Source organism: Pleurodeles waltl, chromosome 8 (genome assembly GCF_031143425.1).
Source record: "Pleurodeles waltl isolate 20211129_DDA chromosome 8, aPleWal1.hap1.20221129, whole genome shotgun sequence".
Classification (NCBI taxonomy): domain Eukaryota; kingdom Metazoa; phylum Chordata; class Amphibia; order Caudata; family Salamandridae; genus Pleurodeles; species Pleurodeles waltl.
Genome location: NC_090447.1, coordinates 49,882,718 through 49,907,287, shown reverse-complemented (window position 1 = coordinate 49,907,287; position 24,570 = coordinate 49,882,718). Strand labels below are relative to the sequence as shown.

The 24,570-nt window shown below is 48.5% G+C and overlaps 1 protein-coding gene across 2 annotated transcripts in view; it reads right to left on the bottom strand.

Annotated features, from left to right (window-relative positions):
• FHIP1B (FHF complex subunit HOOK interacting protein 1B) overlaps window positions 1–24,570 on the bottom strand; it is a 355,560-nt gene that overhangs the window by 96,292 nt on the left and 234,698 nt on the right. For both annotated transcript variants that reach the window (XM_069203674.1, XM_069203676.1), the window contains exon 5: window positions 9,306–9,464. In XM_069203674.1, coding sequence (XP_069059775.1) covers window positions 9,306–9,464 — 159 coding nt within the window. The remainder of the gene's footprint in view (window positions 1–9,305; window positions 9,465–24,570) is intronic.

Here is a 24,570-nt window from a genome sequence, read left to right as displayed (position 1 = left end):
CCAGACTGAGGGATCTGCTGTACAATTTGGTGTGGGGATTTTAACTGTCATAGGTATTGACAAAGATTCCTTCCTCCTATCAGAAATGCAGCAAGTGCCGTTAATGCAAATGCTATGACACAGTGGTTGGAAACTGAACTTTAGGGATGTTTGGAGAGCTCAAGCTCCAGAAGCCAAGGAATTCTCATTCTAATCATCAGTACATGAACTTCGCACCTAAAGTGACAGATTCTAACTGAGCCGTAAAGAGAAGCAGCTAGCACATACTTCTGAATACCTCTGCAAAACTGTAATAGACAACAACCTCTTACATATGACACTCGTGGAATAAACGTACGACGAGTATACCACATTAGCGACTACAAGCGGCTAGTGCACAAGACATGGCTTCCAGAGGAGTAATAGATCAGGTCACTGGCAATTATTTTGAAGAAAACGTAAACTCTGTGGATGAAAAAGTAAAGTACAGGAGGCCTTCTATCTAATTGTGAGAGGGGAGTATATAAAACAAGCCAAAAGTATCTGTGACACACACAAACGAACTGGATGACTTAAAAAAGTAAATGCTAAGAATTGAAAACCTAAGCGTAGGAGATGACAGCTTGGAAACAGAACTAGTGGAGAAGAGTGAGCCTCGGACAGTCACAATGGAACACTTGCAGTGAATTCATTAAAAACCCACAATCATACAATGCACGATGAGGAAGACAAATCTGGAGCATTGCTGGCCGCGTTGATATGATATGAACGGCGTAAGACAGAGAAATTGTAGTTCACATGCAAAACGAAATAAATGAGATCTTTGAGACTTATGATAAGCAATTATATACGAAGGGTGCAACACCAGATCTCATCCCCATTCAGAGGTATACCTAACAATAGCTAACCTTCATGCCCCATCTTAAAAACAGACAGAAGCTCTTGAACAAACTGTATTAAAAAGAGGAATTCCGAGAACTCAAATACAATTAGCTAGAATAAAAACTCCTGGTCAGAAGGCCTGCCAATACATTTTATGAAATATACTCCGCTCACTTAGGCAACCACTTAGCTGAGTTATTTGACAAGAGCAGAGAGAAGGTTAGGCTCCCAAAAACATTAAAGGAAGTGATCACTACTGGCCTCCCCACACGGGGAAGGTTTTAAGGCATCCTTCAGCCCACTACCACTGCTCAGCGCTAACTACAAAATACTAGATAAACTTGTGGCCACCACACTCCTGCCCATGCTCTGGATCATGATTTATCCACACCACAGAGGAGTCCAATCCGGCTGGAGCACACAACAAGTCTGAGAAGGCTATCTCACGTCTTAAGGAAAGCTCCAGCAAAGCTACCAAGGACATCAGTGGCCACACTAGATACTGAAAAAGCCTTTCTGACTTCTTGGGTTGGTTGTATCTATAAATGATAAAACAAAAATGGGGATTTGAACCCAGTATAAGTTGCTGTACTCGAGCCCAGTGGCCTGACTACAGACTGGCCCAATATGATCGAGAGAATGTAGAATAGGGACAGGAACACAGCAGAATTGGCCCCAGCCATCTCTACGTTTTGCCCTTTTCCTCCAGCTCGTCGCTGAACACTTTATGGGGGAACTCTTTATGGGAATAATGCGTTAGAAGCGGTGGGTTCAATCATATGATCACTCTCCATGTTGACAACATCTTGCTTTATCCAAGGGAGCCGGAGGCTCAAATCCCCAGAGTCAAACGTATGTTACCTACTTTTTGCTTTACAAATAAACCGGAGAAAATCATGTTTATTTCCATTGGACGACCCAATAAGACATACTTGAAAATGATCATATTCTTCCCCGCCAATGCTGGCCCTGACCATAATTAAATATTTGTGAGTAACAATAGATCACTTGGAAAATGAGTTCAAAAGGGTTAACACTTCAAACACCCCAGCAGCACTCATGGGATCTACAGCACTCTAGAAGTAGCTTCCCAGTCACTCTTGAGCAGAACAGTGTTCTCCAAAATAATCAAGTTACCTAGGTTATTGTATGTATTTACTACTATCCTTAGAATAGTAACAAGCAATCTTTTAAGGAGCTGAATATTCTACTATCAGGGACGTTATGAAGAAACAAATGATCAAAATGGCAAAGGTGAGTTCCCACTTGCTAGTATTTATTTATAGGCGTCTCATTGCTGTAGAAGGTGCTTAGATATTAGCATATGAGATTCCAAAGTTTTGCAGGGAAAAGTAATATCCGAGACGTGAGTCAAGCTTGTGGTAGGTGAAATTGTATTTATTCCAGCATATTATGAGATATATAGGTAACAGGTAGAACATACAAAGTGCTCAGCCAACACGTGTTTGGCCCTCTTTGGTGTGTCCACCAGGGCTTTCTCAAGGCATGGAAATATATTCAGCGCCAGCTATGTAGAAGAATTCAATATATTTAATAAAAGGTAGTCAATCCATTTCGTAGCAATTGTGAAGGCATTGAAGGAGTTCAATCAGTCGCGTCCTTGGCCGCCGCCATAATCCGAACCTAGTTCGACTATTTCATATATGGGGGACTAGGGTCCAATCCCCCGGTTTGAGCTTCCACGACCTCTTAACATTACCAGTGAACAGGCATTTTCACAAGAAGTAAAAACTGGACCCTCATTTGCCCTGACAAGAATCAAATGATGCAGGGTTGCCCTAAACAAAGTGAGTCTGTGTATAAAGAGCACTTCTTAGGCACACCGAAGTATGAACACTAATACACTGCAGTACTACTGCAATGTGCAGCAAAAGGGGCACTGAAATCAGGTGACCTGGAAGCAAAAATATTGCAAACGTCTATCGCTCTGAACACTCTATGGAGTGCTATGCTCGGAAGGAACCTGAATTCCAGCCCATTGCCAAGGGTAGTGAGAATCATGAAGCAATGCTGCAAATGATGCACTGACATGGGCTGCCCTCCAGTGATCCCAGCTAGGTGCTTGAAGTCATGGTCCAGGACCAATCTGCAGATGGTCCTGAAGATATGGGAAATACATTCATGAGATATACCAGGTGGAACATACTCTGAAGGACGGATGAGGACCTCAAGGACATTCAAGCTCCCCACGGGACAATTTCTGGCCTACATGAAGCTGTCCTACATAATCAAGAGCATTTGGCAAAATACTAAGATAAAGACCCGCACATAGGCTATTACAGATCGCACCTGGGGGTAGAGAGAGGAAGATTGGTTTTCAATTGCATCACCAAATAAATGAAGCACTGGGATCATTGCTCTCTGGCCTGCGAACACGCTAGAAGGTAGCACTGAGTAAACAGTTTAGTGAGGAGACGAGGAATAGTGCAACAGACTACACAGACAATGTATCTACGTACAGAGGATTCAAACTGATACAATTTCATTTTTACATAAATTGTATGTTACAGCGCAGAGAGTAAAAAAGAATATTTGTTTGGGCGAGTGGACTACTCAAGATGTCAATATCAGAAAGCGCAACGTGACCACATGGTGCAGCAATGTCCCCCTATCCCGACATCCTGGCTAAGTATATTACGTGAAACAAACGGGATGCTAAAATCTTCAATAGTTAACTGCCTGCTGAGGGTCTTCTGACCTTGTGGACTAATGAAAGGTAAGAGTTGGATAATAGATTTAAGGCTCATACTAGCCTAATGCAAACTGGCTGTGTACTGGAAGGTGGCTAAAGCTCTTCCGAATAAGGCTTAGAAAGCAGATCAGGTGAAGTGGGCAATGGCAGAAATCACAGCCACCGCACCGTAGCTGCAATCACCCCTAAGAGAACCAGGCTTGAGGTTTGGGAGAGTTGATTGGGATCCTTGCTTGTGACGTAATAGCCAGGCCCATCTAACAAGCAGGGCCTGATGATGTAAACAAGAAATAATATTGTCAAGCTGAACAAGGAGGGCAGGTACATGAGAAGAGTGGCTCAGCAAATACTGAAGACATTGCAGCAATACCAATTGATTAAAGTATGGTTCAGTGTATGTCCTGCAGCAAATACTGGGAGCTGTGCTTGAAGCAAAGAGCAGAAAGGGGGACTAATTAAAGCTTGTGTACACAAACGTATCAGCAGGGGGTCTGGGAAGGGATGTTTTGTTTGCGCTGCGCTAAGCCAATAAAGGTTATGTTGGATGTACTACGTTGTGGCACAGCCCAGTAAGGCTGCTGAGGTGGGGACATCGAGAAGATGGCACCTGAAGTTCTACGTCATCCTAGCCATGCAGCGTGAAACTGAGACTGAAGTCGGTCTTGGCGAGAGAGGCACCTTTAAGCTCTGTGGAATCCGAGGTGACTGCGGTAAGAGAATCTGGGCACACTTCAAAGATGTGATAGCACTGATCTGCTTTAATAGAACAAAGATGTACCATACTCTTGGAGCACCCTGCAATTATCTGATGCGCCCATCCTAAAGCAGATATCAACACATATATTACTGCCTTTATTCTTAACTCAGGGAATGACAAGGGAGGGTCAGAGGCCTCATTACAGGACCACCAGTGGTACTTCATTAGGGGATCACTAGTGGGATTGTAGGATCCATCATTACAAGATTCACAACGACACTGTGCCATACAGTGCTATAGAATCACTAGTGGCACTGTGAGATACATCTTTAAGGGATTACAGGAACCACTGCGATACAGCACTACTGGATCACTGGTGGCACTGTGGGATACAGCATTACAGGATCACTGGTGGCACTGTGGGATACAGCATTATAGGATCACTGGTGGCACTGTGAGATACATCATTACAGGTTCGTTGGTGGCACTGTGGGATACAGCATCACAGGATCACTGGTGGCACTGTGGGATACAGCATTACAGGATCGCTGGTGGCACTGTGAGATACATCAATACAGGATCACTAGTGACACTGTGGGATACAGCATTACAGGATCGTTGGTGGCACTGTGTGATACAGCATTACAGGATGACTGGTGGCACTGTGAGATACATCAATACAGGATCACTGGAGACGGTGTGGGATACAACAGTACAGGATCAGTAGTGATACTGTGGGATACATTTTTATGGGATCAATGGTGGCACTGTGGGATACAGCATTATAGGATCACTGGTGGCACTGTGAGATACATCATTACAGGTTCGTTGGTGGCACTGTGGGATACAGCATCACAGGATCACTGGTGGCACTGTGGGATACAGCATTACAGGATCGCTGGTGGCACTGTGAGATACATCAATACAGGATCACTAGTGACACTGTGGGATACAGCCTTACAGGATCGTTGGTGGCACTGTGTTATACAGCATTACAGGATGACTGGTGGCACTGTGAGATACATCAATACAGGATCACTGGAGACGGTGTGGGATACAACAGTACAGGATCAGTAGTGATACTGTGGGATACATTTTTATGGGATCAATGGTGGCACTGTGGGATACAGCATTATAGGATCACTGGTGGCAATGTGGGATACAGCATTACAGGATCGCTGGTGGCACTGTGAGATACATCAATACAGGATCACTAGTGACACTGTGGGATACAGCATTACAGGATCAGTAGTGATACTGTGGGATACATTTTTATGGGATCAATGGTGGCACTGTGGGACACAGCATGATGAGATCACTGGTCACACTGGATCACTGGTCGTACGAGAGCACTAGTAACAAAGTGAGATATAGCATTATAGGATCACTGGAGGCACTGTGAGATACATCTTTAAGTGATCATTAGTGGCACTGTAGGATACAGCATTACAGGATCACTGGCGGCACTGTGGGATAGATCTTTCAGGGATCACTGGTGACAGTGGGATATGGCAATTCAGGATCACTAGTGGCACTGTGGGATACATCTTTAAGGGATCACTGGTAGCACTGTGGGATACTTATTTAACGGATCACAGGAGACACTGTGGGGTACAGCATTACAGGATCACTGGTGGCACTGTGGGGTACAGCAATACAGGATCACTGGTGGCACTGTGGGATACAGATTTAGGGGATCAGGGGAGACATTGTGGGATACAGCATTACAGGATCACTAGTGGCAGTGTGGTATACAGCATTAAAAGATGACTGGTGGCACTGTGAGATACATCTTTAATGGATCACTACAGTCACTCTGTGATACAGCATTACAGGCTCACTCGTGGCACTGTGGGATACATCAATACAGATCACTTGTGACATGTGGGATACAGCACTGCAGGATCACTGGTGGCACTGTGGGATGCAGCATTACAGGATCACTGGTGGCACTGTGGGATTCAGCATTACAGGATCACTGATGACACTGTGGGATAAACATTACAGGATCACTAGTGGTACTGCGGGATACAGCATTATAGGACCACTTGTGGCACTGTGGGATGCAGCATTACAGGATCAGTGATGACACTGTGGGATAAACATTACAGGATCACTAGTGGTACTGCGGGATACAGCATTACAGGATCACTGGTGGCACTGTGGGATACAGCATTACTGGATCACTGGTGGCACTGTGGGATACAGCATTACTGGATCACTGGTGGCACTGTGAGATACAGCGTTACAGGATCACTGGTGGCACTGAGATAAAGCATTGTAGGATCACTGGTGGCTCAGTGGGATACAGCACTGCAGGATCACTGGTGGCACTGTGGGATACAGCACTGCAGGATCACTGGTGGCACTGTGGGATACAGCACTGCAGGATCACTGGTGGCACTGTGGGATACAGCACTGCAGGATCACTGGTGGCACTGTGGGGTACAGCATTACAGGATCACTAGTGGTACAGTGGAATATATCTTTAAGGGATCACTGGTAGCACTGTGGGATACTTATTTAAGGGATCACAGGAGACACTGGGGTACCGCATTACAGGATCACTGGTGGCACTGTGGGATACAGATTTAAGGGATCAGGAGAGACATTGTGGGATACAGCATTACAGGATCACTAGTGGCAGTGTGGTATACGGCATTACAAGATGTCTGGTGGCACTGTGAGATACATCTTTAATGTATCACTACAGTCACTGTGTGATACAGCATTACAGGCTCACTAGTGGCACTGTGGGATACATCAATACAGATCACTTGTGACATGTGGGATACAGCACTGCAGGATCACTGGTGGCACTGTGGGATGCAGCATTACAGGATCACTGATGACACTGTGGGGTAAACATTACAGGATCACTAGTGGTACTGCGGTATACAGCATTACAGGATCACTGGTGGCACTGTGAGATACAGCGTTACAGGATCACTGGTGGCACTGTGAGATACAGCGTTACAGGATCACTGGTGGCACTGTGGGATACAGCATTGTAGGATCACTGGTGGCTCAGTGAGATACAGTGTTACAGGATGGCTGGTGGCACTGCAGGATACAGCATTACAGGATGACTGGTAGCACTGTGGGATACAGCACTGCAGGATCACTGGTGGCACTGTGGGATGCATTACAGGATCACTGGTGGCACTGTGGGATACAGCATTACAGGATCACTGGTGGCACTGTGGGATACAGCATTACAGGATCACTGTTGGCACTGTGGGATACACCATTACAGGATCGCTAGTGGCACTGTGGGATACAGCATTATATGATCACTGGAGGCACTGTAGAAGACAGCATTACAGGATTACTGGCGGCACTGTGGGATACATCTTTCAGGGATCACTGGTGACAGTGGGGTATGGCAATTCAGGAACACTAGTGGCACTGTGGGATACATCTTTAAGGGATCGCTGGTGGCACTATGGGGTACAGCATTACAGGATCACTGGTGGCACAGTGAGATACAGTGTTACAGGATCACTGGTGGTACTGTGAGATACAGCGTTACAGGATCGCTAGTGGCACTGCGAGATACACCATTACAGGATCGCTAGTGGCACTGTGAGATGCATCTTTAAGGGGGTTACAGCATTAAAGGAACACCAGCAACACCGTGGAATACACCAAAACAGAGCAACAGTTCCTCTTGTGATTCTGTATTTACAGGATCACAGGTGGCTGAATGGGACATTTCATGACAGGGTTAACCAAAACATTGAGAGTACATATGAACCAGCAATAAAATGTAGTAAGCACAATGTTTTGAGCCTATTACTACTTAACAATTTAGAAGATGGTATTTCTGGGCATTAAAGCAGTTTTATAGATGAAGTTCCATTAGTTCAGAATAACATTTACTGCTAGCCTTTAAGGGATGCACATCAATCTTTATATGGGATGTGCACTGATCTGGACAGTGTTCACAGATGGTTTTGCAAGGGTAGAGGACGGTGTTTACAGATGGCATTGCAGGGTTTCAAGACAGAATCTACTGTCTGTATTGTAGTGATGATTCGAGGCAGTTTTTACAGACTGTGCTGCAAGGATGCACTGCAGTGTTAATGAATGGTGTTCCAGTGGTACAGGCCAGTGTTTACAGAGTGCACTGCAGGGATGCCTGGCGGGGTTTATATATTGTGTTGCAGGGGTACAGAGCAGTGTTTCAAGGATGAGTTGCAAGATGCACAGCAGTACTTATAAATGGTGTTGCAGGCGTACTGGGCAGTTTTTACAGATGTGCTGCAACGATGAATGGCAGTGTTTATAAATGAAGGTGCAGGGGTATAGGGCAGTTTTACAGATGTGTTGCAAGGATGAATAGCAGTGTTTATAAATGAAGGTGCAGGGGTAAAGGGCAGTTTTTACAGATGTCCTGCAAGGATGAATGGCAGTGTTTTTAAATGAAGTTGCAGTGGTACAGGGGAGTTTTTACAGACTGTGCTGCAAGGGTGCACTGCAGTGTTAATGAATGAAGGGGTAGTGGGCAGTTTTTACAGATGTGCTGCAAGGGTGCACTGCAGTGTTTATGAATGAAGGTGCAGGGGTACTGGGCAGTTTTTACAGATGTGCTGCAGGGATGAATGGCAGTGTTTATGAATGGAGGTGCAGGGGTACAGGGCAGGTTTTACAGATGTGCTGCAAGGATGAATGGCAGTGTTTATGAATGAAGGTGCAGGGGTACAGGGCAGTTTTTACAGATGTGCTGTAAGGACGAATGGCAGTGTTTATAAATGCAGGGGTACAGGGCAGGTTTTACAGATGTGCTGCAAGGATGAATGGCAGTGTTTATGAATGAAGGTGCAGGGGTACAGGGCAGTGTTTAGAGATGGCGCTGAGGGGATAGAGGATAGCAGTTTCATCAAGTGCTGTTGGGATACAGAGCACTGTTGCAGGGATATGGGGCAGTATTTACAGATGTCATTGATAATGGCACAGAGCAGAGCATCTGCAGATGAGTGTATGGTAACAAAGACAAATCCTTAAAGGTGGCAGCAAGCACAGGAAACAAACCTGAGTCACAGCATTGCAGAACTCCAACGAGTTCATGAACAACACGAGGGAGGAAACCCCAATCCAGTCTTCGCGCCTCAGAAAGTGCCAGTCGTCACCTCTCACCTCGATTTTTCGTGGTAGCGAAGAATAAAGTGCGCTTAGCCCAGTGGCTAATATCTGAAAGAAGAGAATGAGAAGTGGTTACAGAGGGAAGCTACACTTCTTCCTTAAGTTAGAGGTGATTCTTTGCTGTGGTGTGTCAACTTTGGGGAAGCATCCCAAGGCTGACTCAGAGAGGAACTGGGGTGAGCATCTCAGAACCCCGGAATACATAATAAAAACATCAATGTCCAGTCAGTGATTTTACTTTAATGTACCTATGGCTAAATATTACACACTACTTTAAAGTGTTCCTTTAAGTTAAAAAATTCTTTAGATATGAATTCCAGGCTTAGATAACTCTGGCCCTTGTTCTACATGATAAAAGTTACATTTTATGCATAAAATCCACAAAGTCAAGAACACACTACATATGATAGACTTTACCCAAAGGAATAGTGCAGTTCCTACGGTACACAACTGAATTATAACAATATAAAACTGAACATTCGCTCAAACAATTTTGTATTTAGTCAATCTAATTCAATTAGAATTGAGGTTCGACTAAAGGCCATTAGGACTTACTGCTGGGAGGCAAACCAGAATTGCTGATGCCCCCTACATGTTGTACTGTAAAGAAGGCGAGATAAAATGAACCCACTGATCTTCCTTGATGGACCTCGAGCCGGAGAGGAAACACAGGACTCTGTCTCTATGTGCTACCTCTGGGCCTGAAATAACAAATCAAACGGCGGAGGAAGAACATTGCTTCCCCCCATGGTGTGAATGGTTATAATCATGGTAGGGGAAAGAACGATGGATTAAACCCTGATCTGTGACTGGGGGTGAGTGTTTCAGCACTCCGTCCATCATCCTTTTGTGTTGCTAATGGTTATAATCCCCACCGAATCCTCTGTTGCAGAAATCCTAGGTCCGCTGCTGCACCGGCTGAGGAGACTGGCGTTGCTGCTATGTTAAGACTCTTAAGTAGCCCCTAAACTCTGTATATTGTTGACAGAATTGGAAGGGTGACAATAATCCCAAGGATCATGCTGTGGTAATGTTATCTTTAAATTGCGCTTGCGCCAATTCAGCCGTCACCCTGAAGAGCCTAGAGCCACCAAATTGAATGTCCATGAGAAACACCTGAACATCCTCAGATAATTCAGTTACTAGAGCTTACACGTGTGTTCTAAGCCCTTCACCAGTGCTGATAACTAGTGCTTCCGACTGCATATCAGCTGTGGGTTAACAGCATCCTTCTAGGAACTTGTTCTTACGGCCTTCAGGTTATTCAAGCTAGGGCAAAAACACACAACTTCGCATTGTCTCCTCATGTTTACTACATATGAGGCACCTCATCATTGAAAGGTAAGACTCTTCCACCAACTTACAACTTCTACTGCCCCAATCTCAACCGAAGCAGGAGCTGCTTGTCTTCAATCATTGCTTTATCACAAAACAAACAGTTGTTTAACCCTAGTTCACAGAATGTCTACTGGAATTTTAAGAAGAGGGTTTGCCCAAGTGAAAAGGCTGGATTATTTGTTCTATGTAGTAAAAGTTACTTTTGAAGTTCGCTAAAATTACCATCTGGAAATATATATTATTTCATCTGAAAAGCAGTAAGTATCCTTATGTGATAAAACTCATGTGATCAATAATTTCTTTCTTGATTATCTGAACTTATAGTATTACTTTTGTCCAAGTTGTGACCTACCAGAAAGCAGATGCTGAAACTCAAAGGAAATACGGCTGGACCATGGTACACTTTGCCTTCAGACTCCGCAGATGCTTTCGAAAAACAAAGGTTTAACAGAGAACCACTTGCATCGGACGAAAAACAAAGATACAGAAGCATTTACGCAATTAATTTTACTTTTTGCACTGAATCTTTGGTGTTTCCTGCTACTGATCGCAATAGTGCCCATTTTATCGTCAATGGAAAGGCAAAGTATTCTTTTTAAATCTGCCAGGACTCAAACGTGTGTCTTTGGAAGTTGTAAGGAGGTTTTTGCGGCGGGTTTGTAACCCATCAAGCTATCTTAGCAGGAATGGAACTTATGAAATCTATGTTAAGCTATCTGAATGAAACTCAGGCTACATGCAGTGAACTACAGCTAGCACATTAAACCTTCACCCTGGGCAGAAACCCTGTATAAAAACTACTAGGCTCTTCCTTCAAGTTCACCAGCGACATAACGGACTTTGTCGCACCCCTCATCAACACCAGCACCTTCATCCTCCTCAGAGACGTTAACTTTTACCTAGAAGACTACGCCAATCCAAATTCCGTGGTCCTTCTAGAAAACCTTACTAACTTGGCCTCACGCAGCATGTTACAGGGCCCACCTGCACCTCTAAACACCTACTGGACCTGATTTTCTCCTCAGTTAGAAACATCATAGTCGACGGTAACCTGGATAGACCACACACTTGTAATTTTCAACATACCCATTCTGCAACACCACAGACCAACCACCACCAGAAACGCCTGTTGCAGCTGGAAAAGCATCACAGAAGAGGAGTGGGCATCCACCCTATTCACACACAGGACTGAGCAAACCAGCGACTCGCTGAAAGCCATCAAGAACCTCAACAGATGGATTATCACATGCGCTGACAGCTTTGGTCCCCTCAACTTGAATCCAACAGCAAGAAATCAACCACAGGCATTTTGGTGCTCAGAGGAACTCAGGCTGGCGAAATGCCACAGCAAACAACGGGAGTGCACTCGGAGAAAGTCGAAACAGCAAGGATAAAGCCATCCTGAAATCAGAGGCTACCAGCAGATCGCATAGATGCCTCCAGTAACAGGAAGTAAATCTTTGTCATCAAAGATCTTACCACGTTTCCTGCCGCCTCCAGCAACAACACCCCCTCACAAAACCATTGCAACAAGCTCTCAGAATTCTTTTGTGACAAAACTCACCTCCTGATATACAGCAACTTCAACCCAACCCCTTCATCGTCGCTAACAACTTCCCATCATGGCTGAAGAGCAAACTCTGACTTTGTGGGCCCCTATCATCATTGTTAAAATCAATTCTATCATGAAAACCATCCACTCGGGCCTATTTGACCCTTGTACCCATCATGCTTTGACCAAAGTACACCTACAGATCACCATAAGCCGTAACACCTATCCTCCTAAGCAGTAACACCTATCCTCAAAGGCTCCATCGACTCAGCCACGTTTCCAGACACCTGGAAACATGCGACCATTGTGCTCCTGCTTAAGAAACCATCTGCTGACCCTGCCACGCTTTGCAACTATAGACTCATTGCCTCCAACATATCCAGCAATGGTCTTAGAGAAACTAATCAAACAATGCTTCATTTACCACCTCAGAACGACCAGCTCCTCAACGCCATGAAGACCAGATTCAGACCCAACCACAGTACAGAGACAGCGCTCATCACTGCCACAGACGACACCCACATGATCCTTGGCAGAGGAGACAAAGCAGCCTTCATTCTCTTGGACCTCTCTGCTGCATCTGACATGCTCTGAAACCCCACCCTCATCAGGCGCAGCACAAGATTGTCATCCAAAGACATGCTCATCCGTGGATCGGCTCCTTCTTAACGGACAGTACACAAGCTGTTAGTCTGCCACCTTACTCCTCGGAAGCCTGCAAACCCATATGGGGACTGCCTCAGGGTTCATCATTCAGCACCACCCTCTTCAAAGCAGACATCATCCATCTGGTCAGCATCATCCACACACACAATATCAACATTCTCTCCTATGCTGACGACATGCAAATCATACTCTCCCTCTCCGATCAGACCCCCTACACAAGAAATAAGTTCACCACCTCTATGACGAAGTACCTAACTGGATGAAAGCCAACTGCCTCAAGCTCAGCACCGACAAGAAAGAAGTGATCTTCAGCAACCACACCTCACCATGAGACTCCAACTGGTGGCCGGCTGATCTCGGACCCACAGCCAGAACCCATGCCAGGAACCTAGGAATAATCACTGAAAGCAAACTGGACATTACCGCACAAGTCAGCATGGTCAGTAAATCCTGCTTCCCCGCCCTGAAGATGAGGAAGTTCTTCAAATGGCTCTCAAGCAACACTAGAAAAACTGTCACTCTTAGCTGAATTTAGTCCCAGTAATACAGAAAACAAAAATGGACTTTGGGCAGATGGACAATCGCCAACACACCATAATAGGCCGCTGCAATGTACAGACAAATGCTGTTTTTGCCCAGTCATGTATTTCACTGGGACAACACCACCTGAGTTTGAAAAACAGCTGGCTTAAGAAGATGGAGATTTATATGGTCCTTAGGGCAACTTTAGCAATACAAAAGGATGATGGACGGAGTGCTGAACAATGCAGACACTCACCCCCAGTCACAGATCTAGGTTTAATCCATTGTACTTTTGCTCACCATGCCACCCCAGTTTGGACCCAGCCATATGCAAATCAGTCCTGACCCTGTTCGTCATGGGAACAGTCCAGCCTGAACTGCCAAGCCAGGTCCTCCCTGGACCGGAAACAAGCATCCTGATTTGTTGCAGGAAGGGAAAAAGCCCTGATTTAAGCAGCTGCTTTGTGCTGTCACTTTTGATCTGTGTGTCATAAAAAAACAATAAAGAAAAGTTTGAAGAAAAAACATAAAAAGATAAATTTCATCACTGTTTTCAGCAAAAGGTACATCAGCATCAACGTCAACCTGTCACAAATTATCCTAACTGCTGATCTACAACTGAGTCAACCAAAAACCCTTAACAAGATTCCGATCCTCAAATTCAAACTAAATACTGCAAAGTCACCAATCTTGTCTAGCAAAGTAAAACCGTCAGAAATGGGTTACAATCCATGAATGCACACAATGTGGCCTTGCTAGCTATCAATCAGCTTTCCAACTCAACTGCAGCATCAACCTAATGGAAATCGAGTTTCCTGATGAGATCCACTACTTTTTGGTCAATGATGACACTTGCTAACTCATTCTTTTTGATCGCAGTGGACTTCAACTGGACCAATCCAGGCACTAAAGCAACATGTGCAACTTAATGGTAAAAGGCCAAGGGTGACTGATTTACTTCTTTCTTGATCAACAACCACCAATTAATCTGTATCAGGAGCCTCACCTCAGAAATTGTCTAAGTGACTAGTGGTGTCCCTTTTCAATTTCTACATGGGTTGATAAGAAGTATTGTAGAGAAGCCATCTAGCAGGAAGATGACACTTACAACCATACTTAAATATGTTTCATCAAAGGCATCCTACTGCTTTGAAACCCTGTGAACCTGCAAACTTTAAGAACATAATTTTAGATATCAAACAACTTTTTTTGCTACATCACGAAAACACTTTCTCCTGCGGACAATGAAAAATCGTAACAAAATTATCTGATCTCTATATGAACTAAACTTTTTCACTCATATAGTACCCCTAGACTTCTAATCATGCGGCATCGCATTTTAATCATAGTACAACTTCCTTCTCTCGTTTTTAACCAGAGTGCAAATATCTGCCAAGATATCTTGGTGCGATTGACTAATCAAACAATGTTTGCTCAGCAGTCTATGTCATCATCTCCCACAAGTACTCTGAAAATGTCATTCTCATTTCCACACCAAATCACTGCAGATCCATATAAAAGCACTTCTACAGTGGCTCCAGGGTGTTTCTTTGCAACCGAACCATCTGACCATATAACTTAATTCCCTAAAAACCTTGACTCCCTATCTATTAATGCAACTGTGAAGTCGAAACTAGCTAGGCCTACTTATTAAGTTATCCATCTGAATAAGAAAACATAAGTTTTCCATCTTACTAGCCATCCAGGGAGCAGCAACAGCTTTTAGCAAGAGATTTTAGTAACAAACTCCCTAAGCATCAACAATCAAACTGGCTTTCAATAAGACTTTCAGTAGATCAGCAGAAACCTTTTGAAATATTGTCCGTGTTGTGGTACAAACCCAACATTCCATCATACCTCTCTGTGCTAACTTAAGATCATTACTCTGAGGACAAAGCCTGGAGGTGTCTTCACTAGACACTTTGTTTTGAGCTTACACGTAACCACTTCACCAACTTTTCTTCTATGGCCTAAATTAGGAACTGGATGGACATGAGATGCAAGGAGTAGAGGGGAGAACCAAAGGAGCAGTGGCTGTTTGGTCTCCACCTTCATGATCATAAGCATTGGAGACACCCCAACCCCTTGGAAAGACGGCAAACACTAGAAAAGAGAAGCACTGGTGTCACATGCCTTGTCTGTGAGAGGGTCATGCCTGAGACCCACGTCTTCTGATATCTAAAGGAATTGTGGTCTTCGGTCTATGTAGGGCCCCCTGGTTAATGTTGGTGGAAGCAGCTTTACTGGGGTGGCCACGTGCTGCTGTGCTCCCTGCAGTCCTGTTAGCTGCGGAGGGGAGAAGGATAGAAAAGCATTCCCTAAAGGTGGAGTGCACATCACGGCCATAGGGAAAACTTAATATCTTTCAGCCCCAGTCAAGTGGGAGAAGGATCCCTCTGAAGAGGGCAGATGATCTGCCAGGTGATGAGCTGCTGAACTGTAGGTGGGAGAGGATAGCAGTCTATAGCATTACTAAGAAGCTAGAAAAATATATAATGCCAGTAATGCAGTCGTATTGGGTATCTTTGGATGAAGGAGGTTACCCTACACTATTTCGCAGACTACAAGGCATTCAGGGGGCACTGCGCCCCAACCGTAGAAGTTGAAATTGTTTGCCACAGTTGTCATAGGGCCTACCCCACTATATTTTTGCAAATGAGCCAAGTACGGGCCTTTCTGTACTTTACTCTCAGGGAAACAAGAGTAAGAAGTCACACGTTTCCAAAAAGGTAGTTTGGGGTGCATGTGATCAGAACTCAACAGTCCACAGATGTCCATCCTAGAAGTTGTCTTTTGAAAAAAATAAGTATTTTTAATCACACAGCAATACTAACTACTACACAATCCAATTTATGAATACAAGGTGATACCACAGATCCCTGTGTGAAACCACAAGAAGAACAGAGAGACTATGAGACGCTCTGCAGCACAGGTCTCTTCTGGCTTCGCACTCCAAAGATGTTTGCTTTCTCTGGGTGCTCCTGTGACTAGGAGTATGAGAGCTTCTCCTCCTGGACTGTCCACGTGCTGGGCCAGGCAAACTCCATCCCTCCTCGAGCCACAATGTGCAGACTTTAGGTGTTGTCCCCTCACATTTGCAAGACTGGCTGTGAGGCCGACACCAGCCCCGGTCACACAGCAGCCCTTTGAATACCCTGCAGAGATCTCCCTTCTTGGCCATAAAGAACTTTGACCTGGAGCATAGTGGGGCTTTTTGCTTCCTTCCCACTTTTATACAAATTCTTCTAGACAGGCAATGTGGATTAATTGTCTCAAACTTCAGAACCAGTTTGGAGCGTTTCTCAGACAGCTCTCCAACCACACCTTTTGTATAAAGGGATGCTTCACACAATAGGTAGCACTGGCGCTAGCTCTAAGCTGGATCATCCACAACACGGACACAAAATGAGAGTTTTCTTCACTTGGCTAGCATCATCCTCTCTGAACCAGTAATCTGGTAAAGACAAAATAGGCAGCCTGACCTAGAAACCTCCTCATCTTGAAGACAGAAACTGCAGTCCTAGCCTTCATCCTTGCTATCAACCAAATGGTAGTGTTCAGAAAAAAACTAATCAGCAGTCTTTTACTAAGTTCTTGTGTAATTTATAAAGGTAGCCTTGTCTCCATCGTACTTACTTCAGTGACTGTGACTCCAATCTCCAGCTGCAGGAATGAAAGCAATTCACTTCCACTGCCTGGGAAAGCTGTCCTCATTCTCCATCTTGTGCTACATGACTGGTGTCAAACATGGACCCCACGGGTTTCAGCACTCAGAATCACTTACTACCAAACATGTATTATACACGCTACACATGTGCCCATATTCGACATACACACAGGATGTCAGTGGAAGGTACTGTTCGCCTAGCAGTGGAACGGTACACAAGAGGGAACAGTAGGCACTCTTACAGGCAAATAAAAAAAAACTGTCAGGATGCACTAAGGATTCACAAAACACAGTACACCTGCCACCACCACCTTACGTGCTAAAATCAGGACACAGACAGTAGTCCTCCGTGCATTATAAAGGCAGGCTTGGTGTGCCCTTCCGGGCCACAGGACAGGTCGAGGACCTTGCAACGACAGGGACATGACTAGGCGTATATGCAAAGGGAAGGGTTAGTGCAACACCTCGGTCAAAATCCAAATCAAGATACCAGATTCCCCAGCAATCGTGCAGTCTGATACATGCTCATATAATACACAACAGAAATTCCTACCTAACAGGGGCCAAATCTTCAGCTGTCGTTGCAGTGCCTGGACTGATGGGAGAGAAGGTGCACCCACTTTCAAATGAGAAGCATCATGGGCTAGTGACCTACAGGTATGGAATATCAGGTGCGATGTTGCATCTTGAGAGCACAATAGAGATGCTCGACAATGCTTAGTGGGGCAACAAGAAGGTTGATATTAACTCCCAGGTCACTCAACAAAATAATTTTGCTAGTCACTTAGAGATTTCTTAGGGGTGACTGCTATAACGCTGAAAGTTTCATACAGGGGTCCAATATCAGGTGTCAGTTCCACGGCAGCAAGACAAAGCAACACTAGTTTGATGTACTTAAGGATCCTTCCAAACATGAGTCTCTTTTGAGGAGAGTTCTGAAGACTAAACTGTAGATTGTAGGAAGATGCGTCCTACATTTCTCAGATTTTTAGTGTTAAAAACCCGGACTAAGATTGAAGCTTGAAAAGTGGGATAGGCAGTGTGCTTATGGTCCTGTCAAACTGAAGGTGTCACACTGTGGTAGCATTGTATCTTAACTGAGAGTGCAAGGGTAATGCTTAAGAGGTTTGAATGATGAATTCCATCCCTTACAGCATGGGAGGACAATTCTATATATATATTCTATACCTGCTGCACCTGAGACACTCAAAAGAACATGCTTATGACACTGGACCATTTTATCTTAACTGAGAGTGCAAGGGTAATGCTTAAGAGGTTTGAATGATAAATTCCATCCCATACAGCATGGGAGGACAATTCTATATAAATATATTATATACCTGCAGCACCTGAGACACTCAAAAGAACATGCTCATGACATGGACTAAGGGAGGTGTACTTGGTGCCCTGAGAGCTGGTGTGACATAAAATTTCTCCTCCTCTTTCTCTAACCCTTCAGACCCTTGTTCCATGCCTTCTCTCACGCATATTGTATGAGGAGTAAAACTAGTGTATATACTTTTACGGGTGGTGCTTTCTAACCTTAAGATGTCATGGGAGTTTGGTTTAGTTGTTCTGTGGCCTGTTCTGTAGGGACTGAAGAGTGTGCTGAGTGCTTTATACTGCTGGGGTCTTGTAATCTTTGGAGCATCCGCTACAGTTTTGGTCCCTTGCTACCTTTTATCCTTCGCCTCTCACAAGTTTACCTTTACTAAGTTGCGAGCAGTACGTTCTTTCTGGTTACCTGTTTGAGTCCAAAGATTCACCTGGGGTTGATGGACTGGTTTAAACAAAAGAGTAAATAAAAGTCAGATTTGAAGCAGTGAGACTCGCTCAGGACCTTTTTGAGTGGCGATACTGAGCTCCTACTGGCCCTCGTCGCAGGATGCTTTTCTCTGGTCTTTTTATAAGTCAGTTATTGGTAATGCTTTTTACTAAGGAGATGCCCTCCCATCTCACATAAAATGTCTGTCTTTCAACTTGTATTAAATGCGCGTTATATAAAGGACCTGCTATCAATAAACAAAAATAAAGCCTTTAGTGACCTCACGCAAAAATTATAGTTCTAGAGATGGTGCTGAAAGAAGCTCAGAGCTAGGATCCTCTCCCCTGCCAGGGGCAGCAGAGAGCAGCATTAGCCCAGGGGTTGTGACAAACACCAAACACTGGCCAACCTGGGCTCGGAAACCAGCCAGCTTTTACAAAATAATTCTCAAAGAGATCCAGTGCGTGGAGGCAACGACGGACATTTTGAAGATAGTCGAGGTGAGCCTTGCATCCGTCGGTCCTGTACATCAGCTCTGCTGAGGCCTTGCCAGGCACAGGTGGACCTTTGTAGCCCAGGAGGTGGCCACGGGTTTTGTGAGCCCTGCATCCGTCGGTCCTGCACATGGGTTCCACTGAGGCCTGCAGGCACAGGTGGACCTTTGTAGCCCAGGAGGTGGCCACGGGTCATGTGAGCCTTGCATCCATCGGTCCTGCACATGGGCTCTTCTGAGGCCTGGCCAGGTACAGGTGGACCTTTGTAGCCCAGGAGGTGGCCACGGGTCATGTGAGCCTTGCATCCGTCGGTCCCGCACATGGGCTCTTCTGAGGCCTGGCAGGCACAGGTGGTCCTTTGTAGCCCAGGAGGTGGCCATGGGTCATGTGAGCCTTGCATCCGTCGGTCCTGCACATGGGTTCTGCTGAGGCCTGGCCAGGCACAGGTGGACCTTTGTAGCCCAGTAGGTGGCCACGGGTCATGTGAGCCCTGCATCCGTCGGTCCCGCACATGGGTTCTGCTGAGGCCTGGCCAGGTACAGGTGGAGCTCTGTAGCCCAGGAGGTGGCCACGGGTCATGTGAGCCTTGCATCCGTCGGTCCCGCACATGGGCTCTTCTGAGGCCTGGCCAGGCACAGGTGGACCTTTGTAGCCCAGGAGGTGGCCACGGGTCATGTGAGCCCTGCATCCGTCGGTCCCGCACATGGGTTCTGCTGAGGCCTGGCCAGGCACAGATGGTCCTTTGTAGCCCAGTAGGTGGCCACGGGTTGTGTGAGCCCTGCATCCGTCGGTCCCGCACATGGGCTCTTCTGAGGCCTGGCCAGGCACAGGTGGACCTTTGTAGCCCAGGAGGTGGCCACGGGTCATGTGAGCCCTGCATCCGTCGGTCCCGCACATGGGTTCTGCTGAGGCCTGGCCAGGCACAGATGGTCCTTTGTAGCCCAGTAGGTGGCCACGGGTTGTGTGAGCCTTGCATCCGTCGGTCCTGCACATGGGCTCCTCTGAGGCCTGGCAGGCACAGATGGTCCTTTGTAGCCCAGGAGGTGGCCACGGGTCATGTGAGCCCTGCATCCGTCGGTCCTGCACATGGGCTCTTCTGAGGCCTGGCCAGGCACAGGTGGACCTTTGTAGCCCAGGAGGTGGCCACGGGTCATGTGAGCCCTGCATCCGTCGGTCCCACACATGGGTTCTGCTGAGGCCTGGCACAGGTGGACCTTTGTAGCCCAGGAGGTGGCCACGGGTCATGTGAGCCTTGCATCCGTCGGTCCTGCACATGGGTTCTGCTGAGGCCTGGCCAGGCACAGGTGGACCTTTGTAGCCCAGGAGGTGGCCACGGGTCATGTGAGCCCTGCATCCGTCGGTCCTGCACATGGGCTCTTCTGAGGCCTGGCCAGGCACAGGTGGACCTTTGTAGCCCAGGAGGTGGCCACGGGTCATGTGAGCCCTGCATCCGTCGGTTCCGCACATGGGTTCTGCTGAGGCCTGGCACAGGTGGACCTTTGTAGCCCAGGAGGTGGCCACGGGTCATGTGAGCCTTGCATCCGTCGGTCCTGCACATGGGTTCTGCTGAGGCCTGGCCAGGCACAGGTGGACCTTTGTAGCCCAGTAGGTGGCCACAGGTTATGAGAGTCTTGCATCCGTGAGTCCTGCACATCAGCTCTGCTAAGGCCTGGCCAGGCACAGGTGGACCTTTGTAGCCCAGTAGGAGGCCACGGGTCATGTGAGCCTTGCATCCGTCGGTCCCGCACATGGGTTCTGCTGAGGCCTGGCCAGGCACAGGTGGACCTTTGTAGCCCAGGAGGTGGCCACGGGTTGTGTGAGCCCTGCATCCGTCGGTCCCGCACATGGGTTCTGCTGAGGCCTGGCCAGGCACAGATGGTCCTTTGTAGCCCAGTAGGTGGCCACGGGTTACCAGAGCCTTGCATCCGTCGGTCCTGCACATGGGCTCTGCTGAGGCCTGGCCAGGCACAGGTGGTCCTTTGTAGCCCAGGAGGTGGCCACGGGTCATGTGAGCCTTGCATCCGTCGGTCCTGCACATGGGTTCTGCTGAGGCCTGGCCAGGCACAGGTGGACCTTTGTAGCCCAGGAGGTGGCCACGGGTCATGTGAGCCCTGCATCCGTCGGTCCTGCACATGGGCTCTTCTGAGGCCTGGCCAGGCACAGGTGGACCTTTGTAGCCCAGGAGGTGACCACGGGTCATGTGAGCCCTGCATCCGTCGGTCCTGCACATGGGCTCTTCTGAGGCCTGGCCAGGTACAGGTGGACCTTTGTAGCCCAGGAGGTGGCCACGGGTCATGTGAGCCCTGCATCCGTCGGTCCCGCACATGGGTTCTGCTGAGGCCTGGCACAGGTGGACCTTTGTAGCCCAGGAGGTGGCCACGGGTCAGGTGAGCCTTGCATCCGTCGGTCCTGCACATGGGTTCTGCTGAGGCCTGGCCAGGCACAGGTGGACCTTTGTAGCCCAGGAGGTGGCCACGGGTCATGTGAGCCCTGCATCCGTCGGTCCTGCACATGGGCTCTTCTGAGGCCTGGCCAGGCACAGGTGGACCTTTGTAGCCCAGGAGGTGACCACGGGTTATGTGAGCCCTGCATCCGTCGGTCCTGCACATGGGCTCTTCTGAGGCCTGGCCAGGTACAGGTGGACCTTTGTAGCCCAGGAGGTGGCCACGGGTCATGTGAGCCCTGCATCCGTCGGTCCCGCACATAGGTTCTGCTGAGGCCTGGCACAGGTGGACCTTTGTAGCCCAGGAGGTGGCCACGGGTCATGTGAGCCTTGCATCCGTCGGTCCTGCACATGGGTTCTGCTGAGGCCTGGCCAGGCACAGGTGGACCTTTGTAGCCCAGGAGGTGGCCACGGGTCATGTGAGCCCTGCATCCGTCGGTCCTGCACATGGGCTCTTCTGAGGCCTGGCCAGGCACAGGTGGACCTTTGTAGCCCAGGAGGTGGCCACGGGTCATGTGAGCCCTGCATCCGTCGGTCCCGCACATGGGTTCTGCTGAGGCCTGGCACAGGTGGACCTTTGTAGCCCAGGAGGTGGCCACGGGTCATGTGAGCCTTGCATCTGTCGGTCCTGCACATGGGTTCTGCTGAGGCCTGGCCAGGCACAGGTGGACCTTTGTAGCCCAGGAGGTGGCCACGGGTCATGTGAGCCCTGCATCCGTCGGTCCTGCACATGGGCTCTTCTGAGGCCTGGCCAGGCACAGGTGGACCTTTGTAGCCCAGGAGGTGGCCACGGGTCATGTGAGCCTTGCATCCGTTGGTCCCGCACATGGGTTCTGCTGAGGCCTGGCACAGGTGGACCTTTGTAGCCCAGGAGGTGGCCACGGGTCATGTGAGCCTTGCATCCGTCGGTCCTGCACATGGGTTCTGCTGAGGCCTGGCCAGGCACAGGTGGACCTTTGTAGCCCAGGAGGTGGCCACGGGTCATGTGAGCCCTGCATCCGTCGGTCCCGCACATGGGCTCTTCTGAGGCCTGGCAGGCACAGGTGGACCTTTGTAGCCCAGGAGGTGGCCACGGGTCATGTAAGCCCTGCATCCGTCGGTCCCGCACATGGGCTCCACTGAGGCCTGGCAGGCACAGGTGGTCCTTTGTAGCCCAGGAGGTGGCCACGGGTCATTTGAGCCCTGCATCCGTCGGTCCCGCACATGGGTTCTGCTGAGGCCTGGCACAGGTGGACCTTTGTAGCCCAGGAGGTGGCCACGGGTCATGTGAGCCTTGCATCCGTCGGTCCTGCACATGGGTTCTGCTGAGGCCTGGCCAGGCACAGGTGGACCTTTGTAGCCCAGGAGGTGGCCACGGGTCATGTGAGCCCTGCATCCGTCGGTCCTGCACATGGGCTCTTCTGAGGCCTGGCCAGGCACAGGTGGACCTTTGTAGCCCAGGAGGTGGCCACGGGTCATGTGAGCCCTGCATCCGTCGGTCCCGCACATGGGTTCTGCTGAGGCCTGGCACAGGTGGACCTTTGCAGCCCAGGAGGTGGCCACGGGTCATGTGAGCCTTGCATCTGTCAGTCCTGCACATGGGTTCTGCTGAGGCCTGGCCAGGCACAGGTGGACCTTTGTAGCCCAGTAGGTGGCCACGGGTTGTGTGAGCCCTGCATCCGTCGGTCCCGCACATGGGCTCCACTGAGGCCTGGCACAGGTGGACCTTTGTAGCCCAGGAGGTTGGCACAGGTTATGAGAGCCTTGCATCTGTCGGTCCTGCACATGGGCTCTGCTGAGGCCTAGCCAGGCACAGGTGGACCTTTGTAGCCCAGGAGGTGGCCACGGGTCATGTGAGCCTTGCATCCGTCGGTCCTGCACATCAGCTCTGCTGAGGCCTGGCCAGGTACAGATGGTCCTTTGTAGCCCAGGAGGTGGCCACGGGTCATGCGAGCCTTGCATCCATCGGTCCCGCACATGGGCTCCACTGAGGCCTGGCCAGGCACAGATGGTCCTTTGTAGCCCAGTAGGTGGCCACGGGTCATGTGAGCCTTGCATCCGTCGGTCCTGCACATCAGCTCTGCTGAGGCCTGGCCAGGCACAGGTGGACCTTTGTAGCCCAGTAGGTGGCCACAGGTTATGAGAGCCTTGCATCCGTCGGTCCTGCACATGGGCTCTGCTGAGGCCTGGCCAGGCACAGGTGGTCCTTTGTAGCCCAGGAGGTGGCCACGGGTCATGTGAGCCTTGCATCCGTCGGTCCTGCACATGGGCTCCACTGAGGCCTGGCACAGGTGGACCTTTGTAGCCCAGGAGGTGGCCACGGGTCATGTGAGCCTTGTATCCGTCGGTCCCGCACATGGGTTCCACTGAGGCCTGGCCAGGCACAGGTGGTCCTTTGTAGCCCAGGAGGTGGCCACGGGTCATGTGAGCCTTGCATCCGTCGGTCCTGCACATGGGTTCTGCTGAGGCCTGGCCAGGCACAGGTGGACCTTTGTAGCCCAGGAGGTTGCCACGGGTCATGTGAGCCCTGCATCCGTCGGTCCTGCACATGGGTTCTTCTGAGGCCTGGCCAGGCACAGGTGGACCTTTGTAGCCCAGGAGGTGGCCACGGGTCATGTGAGCCCTGCATCCGTCGGTCCTGCACATGGGCTCCACTGAGGCCTGGCACAGGTGGACCTTTGTAGCCCAGGAGGTGGCCACGGGTCATGTGAGCCTTGTATCCGTCGGT